The following is a 6000-nucleotide window of genomic DNA, read 5'->3' on the forward strand; positions in this document are numbered from 1 at the left end:
CAACATGTGGCAGACATGAAGCGGTTCAAAGATAAAATAACGGGACTGTTACGGGAGTTTGAGCAACGCTTTCAGATTTATGTTTATGTTTTTATGTTGATGTGCTATTGTTTTTAATTGATTTTATTTGTATATTTAACCTATTCTTGACTCTGTGGTTCTTGCACTTGTTTGGGGAACAGGATTTCATTATTTTTATCTACATTTCTGCCTGAGAAATGACACCCTGATATAGTTCTGTGATCTGTGAAACAGTTCTGTTAATCACTGAGGCATTGTGTGTTTGTGTGTTCTTTGTCCTCAGAACTTTCAAATAACTTGAGGTGTTTTATGATTAATAGTGATGTTGTGCTTTTGGACACTGTCCTCAGGCTCCAGCTTTATGTTTATATGTTTTTATGTTGATGTGCTATTGTTTTTAATTGATTTTATTTTATGTGTATATTTAACCTATTCTTGACTCTGTGGTTCTTGCACTTGTTTGGGGAACAGGATTTCATTATTTTTATCTAAATTTCTGCCTGAGAAATGACACCCTGATATAGTTCTGTGATCTGTGAAACAGTTCTGTTAATCACTGAGGCAGTGTGTTCTTTTTCTTTAGAATTTTCAAATAAACTTGACGTGTTTTATGATTAATAGTGATGTTGTGCTTGTACTATTTTGGACACACTGTCCTCAGGCTCCAGCTTTATGTTGTATGTTGATCGTATTAAAACAAAGAAAACAATCTGAAGTTGTTGTTTTTAAGTTATATATACCATGATTTTTCCGGTCCGGCCCACTTGGGAATAGATTTTCCTCCATGTGGCCCCTGAGCTAAAATGAGTTTGACACCCCTGGTTTAAGGTATCTGATAGGTTGATTCATTATTTAGTTACCAGATTTAATTATCTGCTCAGATGGCCATCCCCAGCATCGTGTCATTGACTCTGCACCGGTACCCCCCCCCCCTATATAGCCTCCATACTGTTATTTTATTTTACTTCTGCTCTTTGTTTCTCAACACTTTTATGTTGTTGTTGTTTTATTTTACTTTTTTTTATAAAACATAAATGCATTGTTGGTTAAGGGCTGTAAGTAAGCATTTCACAGTAATGTCTACACCTGTTGTATTCGGTGCATGTTGCAAATACAATTTGATTTGATTTGATTTGATAACTGTGCCAGGAATACCTATGAGAAAAGCTAGCAGCTAGCCATTTAAGACCAATGGCTTAAACCAATGGTCTTAGCAAAAGTTCACGCAGTGTTGGACCAGTGGTTTTCTTCTGGGCTAAAGAAATGTACCAAAATGCTGCATATTAACATCCTCATGGATGTATCATGTCAAAATGAAGCCCAAACAAAACTACTGAGGACTGACAGTGTTGGACCATTACATTTCCTCTTGACTATTTCCTCATCAAAATGCTACATATTAACAACATTTTACTGTGGTTGAAGTCAAAGCTGAGTGGATGATTGTGATGTGTGTTGACTATGTTCCATCTTTGTGGAAGATTAATCCACCGAAGGGGGGCAGGGGGAAAACCCGACCACAAGGACCTGAGTGAGAACATGGCTGCCACTCAAGGACTCAGCCACATGATTGTGGAGTGCAAGAAATTATTCCAGGTATTATACAGAATACATGCACAGTCCTTGAAGTAAACAATCTATTTTCTGAATAGGATGATCCCTCAGAACAATCAATCTCTAATGAAAAACCACCCACATGCATTGACTATGTATTGTACAAAAAATGTGAGCCATTTGAGGAGTGTTTTATTTGTTGAAAGCATTTATTTAAGAATAAATGAAATAGACATGCTTTCACATTTTACAGTGTATAGAGTAAATGCCATGTCGGATATGAACTTGATGTACTTTCACAGAGGAATTTAGTAGGCTGCACTATATGTACTGTAGATGACAACTGCTATATATGTATATATTTTTATTAATTCAAAAAATAACCCAGTTGGCCTCTTATTTGGTGTGACAGATCCCTCATGAGATGATGTTGCAGTCGCGGAACTCCTATGTCGCAGCAGATGCCCAGCCACTCCCTCTCCACGGCTTGGGGCTGAACATGAAGGGCGAGCCTGTGGATTACAGAGCCTACCTGGAGGATAATATCCAGGCTCTACTGCGGGAGTCCACAGAGAAGAGCAAAGGATGGCACAGCGCCCAGGGCCCAGAAAACACAGAGCTGACATACAAGAAGGTACTGCTCAGTGACACTGCTGCATACTGATACTATAATGTCTGTTGTCATACAAAACCAGAATGTACTGCTCAATAATACACTAGTGGAGAGGTCGGCAGTAGGCGGCCCGTGGGCCATAACCGGCCTGCAAGTTATTTTTTTGGCCCCCAAAGTTTTTTGTAATGATTTAGTTCTGATTTTAGTTTTTGGTCAAACATTTTTTCTTTAGGAAGTCAGTTCCCAAGTATTCCCACAAAAAAAGAGACATATGTGATCATGTCTCAATATAATCAAGGTATGAAATTATTGTTATTTTCAAATACAGTCTCTTTTTGGGCTTAGTTGTGGTCAATTTGCAGTGTACAAATTATTATAATTATCTTCTACCCCCCCGAGCAACAATCAGCCCGCGACTGGATCTAGTTGCCTCCCCCTGCACTAGTGCATACTAATATTAGTGTTGCCTGCAGGTCATTCAATCACAGGTCCATGTTTGTCAATGTTGTTATATTGAAGATACATTTTGCTTAGATTTTGCCCTACATTGTCACAACAGTATGGCCTTCAATCATCGTATGATTGGAAAATGTTTAATTCCCTTTTTTATCGTAAGCCTCCATGGATAATTTAATTTACCATTTGGCATAGCTTCTTTGGCTGTTGGAATGAAGTAAATCCTGTCCATTTTGAAGAGTGATGGCATGTTAGCTAGCTTGTTAAAGCTATAGTATACTGTCCAGTCCTGGACCATAATCTCACAATCCATTTGTTCTCTTCAGGTAGGGGACGGCCATCCCATCCGTCTTTGGAAAGTGACCACTGAGATCGAGGCCCCGCCCCAGACAGTGTTGCACAGAGTTCTGCGTGAGCGCCACCTGTGGGATGACGACCTGCTCCACAGCCGTGTAATCGAGGCTCTAGAGAACAACACAGAGGTGTATCACTATGTGACAGACAGCATGGCACCTCATCCCCGCAGGGACTTCGTAGTGCTGAGGTACACATGGAGGACGAGATTAGCTCTTCAATAATTGTCTGTCTTGCCTGGGACTCTATCCAAGGCCTCATTTGGAGACATTGGTAGAAGGGCAGAGTGGCCAGAAGCCGATCATACGTATGTCTGCACTTTTCTCAGGGGGAGTCAACATGTTGTCGGTTCAGTAAGGTGCGGTGTTAAAGGCCCAGTGCAGTCAAAAATGGTTGAAATAATACAGAGAAATTGTGAAAATTATGATAATGCCCTTTTAGTGTAAGAGCTGTTTGAAAAGACTGCCTTACATTTCTGCCTGTTTTGGTGGGATGGAGTTTTGTCCTTCCATGGTGATATCACTATGCTGTAAATTAGTTAAAGAGAGTTCCAAACCTCTCTGCCAATAACAGCAAATGTTTTGTTTTCCCTTCCCCACTCAGACCACTCCCAGAGAGTCCTAGCCAAATTCTTGCTTGAGAAATTGCCCTTTGCTAAGAATCTATTTTTGTAAAAAAAAAAAATACAATTTTAACTGAAAACAATCACTGTAATGTACTTAATTGTAAACCAGAAATGATTTGATATTGAGATGAAAACGTCTGCATTGGACCTTTAAATCAAAGATGACAGTAATGACCCTTGCTGTATTTTTCTCCTGCTTAGGCGGTGGTGTAGTGACCTTCCTCAGGGCCTGTGTCTGCTAGTGTCCTCCTCTGTGGACCATGACAATGTGCACCTGGAGGCAGGGCTACGGGCAGTGCTGCTTACCTCACGGGTCCTGATTGAGCCCTCAGGGATGGGCCGGTCCAGGCTGACGCATTACTGCAGAGCAGACCTCAGGTAGGAATCCAGTTTCTCATCTACGCATTAATTTCCATTGGACTGGACTCATGTAATTCAATTATGATTTAAATGGCTTATTGATTAAATGCCTATGAACAACATGTTGACCGAGAGCTCATGCAATACATTTTTTTACTTTTAAATATTGGCATAATTACCATTAAAATAATAATGCAACATAAACATGTTGTGTGAAAGAAACTCTAATTCTATTTAAATATCCTTCTGAGGAGTGGGGGTACCTCCCCTGCTATTGAATTGTGTAATTGGTACGAATTTCTTATTTGACCTTCTGTTGTAATTTTTCAGGGGACGATCACCTGAGTGGTACAACAAAGTGTTTGGCCATCTCTGTGCGGTGGAGGTTGCTAGGATACGGGGCTCCTTCCCTGTGCTGACAGCGAAGGGAACCGAGACAAAGCTTTGAACTTTGAGACGGACCGCCGGTCCACCTGAGACGTGCTGCCTACAGCTCACAATGACTCAAATTAAGGGTGCCTATCTGTAGCATTACATTACATCTGCCTGACAAACTCTCCAGTGTCATAAACAGGGGACTGTCAGGATGTGGACTCTCACTCAGATTGCACTGATGCCACTGAGGAAATGGCAGCAATATTTACAAATCTAAACCAGACTATGCATTAACTGACCCTAAAACATTAAAAAGTACTTTGAATGAAAGAAAATAGACAGTTTCTTTATGCAAAAGCCATTCTTTTGAAAGATGAGGTTAGATTATGATAACTGTCTTGATAGCTTTATGAGTCCCACCACGACACCTGCGCGATTTGGACTTCTAACCCCTTTTATACATCATGTGTTTGAGCTACAGACTTCTGGGTTGTACTATTGGATTCATCTATTTCTTCTGCATCTGTGTGATTAACGGGGGCTGAGCTAGAGCGGTGTCTGTGAGACGGGCGGATCCCGAAAGGGCCCGGGGCCCGGTCTTTTTACAAAATAAGAGAGAGTCCGAATGGTTTGAGCTACACTATTAAAAGCTATCTACAGTGAGGGAAAAAAGTATTTGATCCCCTGCTGATTTTGTACGTTTGCCCACTGACAAAGAAATGATCAGTCTATAATTTTAATGGTAGGTTTATTTGAACAGTGAGAGACAGAATAACAACATCAAAATCCAGAAAAACGCATGTCAAAAATGTTATAAATTGATTTGCATTTTAATGAGGGAAATAAGTATTTGACCCCCTCTCAATCAGAAAGATTTCTTTTATACAGGTAACGAGCTGAGATTAGGAGCACACTCTTAAAGGGAGTGCTCCTAATCTCAGTTTGTTACCTGTATAAAATACACCTGTCCACAGAAGCAATCAATCAATCAGATTCCAAACTCTCCACCATGGCCAAGACCAAAGAGCTCTCCAAGGATGTCAGGGACAAGATTGTAGACCTACACAAGGCTGGAATGGGCTACAAGACCATCACCAAGCAGCTTGGTGAGAAGGTGACAACAGTTGGTGCGATTATTCGCAAATGGAAGAAACACAAAATAACTGTCAATCTCCCCCGGCCTGGGGCTCCATGCAAGATCTCACCTCATGGAGTTGCAATGATCATGAGAATGGTGAGGAATCAGCCCAGAACTGCACGGGAGGATCTTGTCAATGATCTCAAGGCAGCTGGGACCATAGTCACCAAGAAAACAATTGGTAACACACTACGCCGTGAAGGACTGAAATCCTGCAGCGCCTGCAAGGTCCGCCTGCTCAAGAAAGCAAGTATACATGCCCGTCTGAAGTTTGCCAATGAACATCTGAATGATTCAGAGGAGAACTGGGTGAAAGTGTCGTGGTCAGATGAGACCAAAATTGAGCTCTTTGGCATCAACTCAACTCGCCATGTTTGGAGGAGGAGGAATGCTGCCTATGATCCCAAGAACACCATCTCCACCGTCAAACATGGAGGTAGAAACATTATGCTTTGGGGGTGTTTTTCTGCTAAGGGGACAGGAGAACTTCACCGCATCAAAGGG

General features: G+C 41.2%; 1 protein-coding gene across 2 annotated transcripts in view; it reads left to right on the plus strand.

Annotated features, from left to right (window-relative positions):
* Positions 1-5077, plus strand: part of stard8 (StAR-related lipid transfer (START) domain containing 8) — a 49021-nt gene extending 43944 nt beyond the window's left edge. For both annotated transcript variants that reach the window (XM_041885918.2, XM_041885919.2), the window contains 5 exons: positions 1503-1617; positions 1988-2209; positions 2971-3188; positions 3825-4001; positions 4314-5077. In XM_041885918.2, coding sequence (XP_041741852.1) covers positions 1503-1617; positions 1988-2209; positions 2971-3188; positions 3825-4001; positions 4314-4431 — 850 coding nt within the window. In that variant the 3' untranslated portion in view covers positions 4432-5077. The remainder of the gene's footprint in view (positions 1-1502; positions 1618-1987; positions 2210-2970; positions 3189-3824; positions 4002-4313) is intronic.
* Positions 5078-6000: the final 923 nt, after the last annotated feature.

The sequence above is a fragment of the Coregonus clupeaformis genome, chromosome 9, assembly GCF_020615455.1.
Source record: "Coregonus clupeaformis isolate EN_2021a chromosome 9, ASM2061545v1, whole genome shotgun sequence".
NCBI classification, from domain to species: Eukaryota; Metazoa; Chordata; class Actinopteri; order Salmoniformes; family Salmonidae; genus Coregonus; species Coregonus clupeaformis.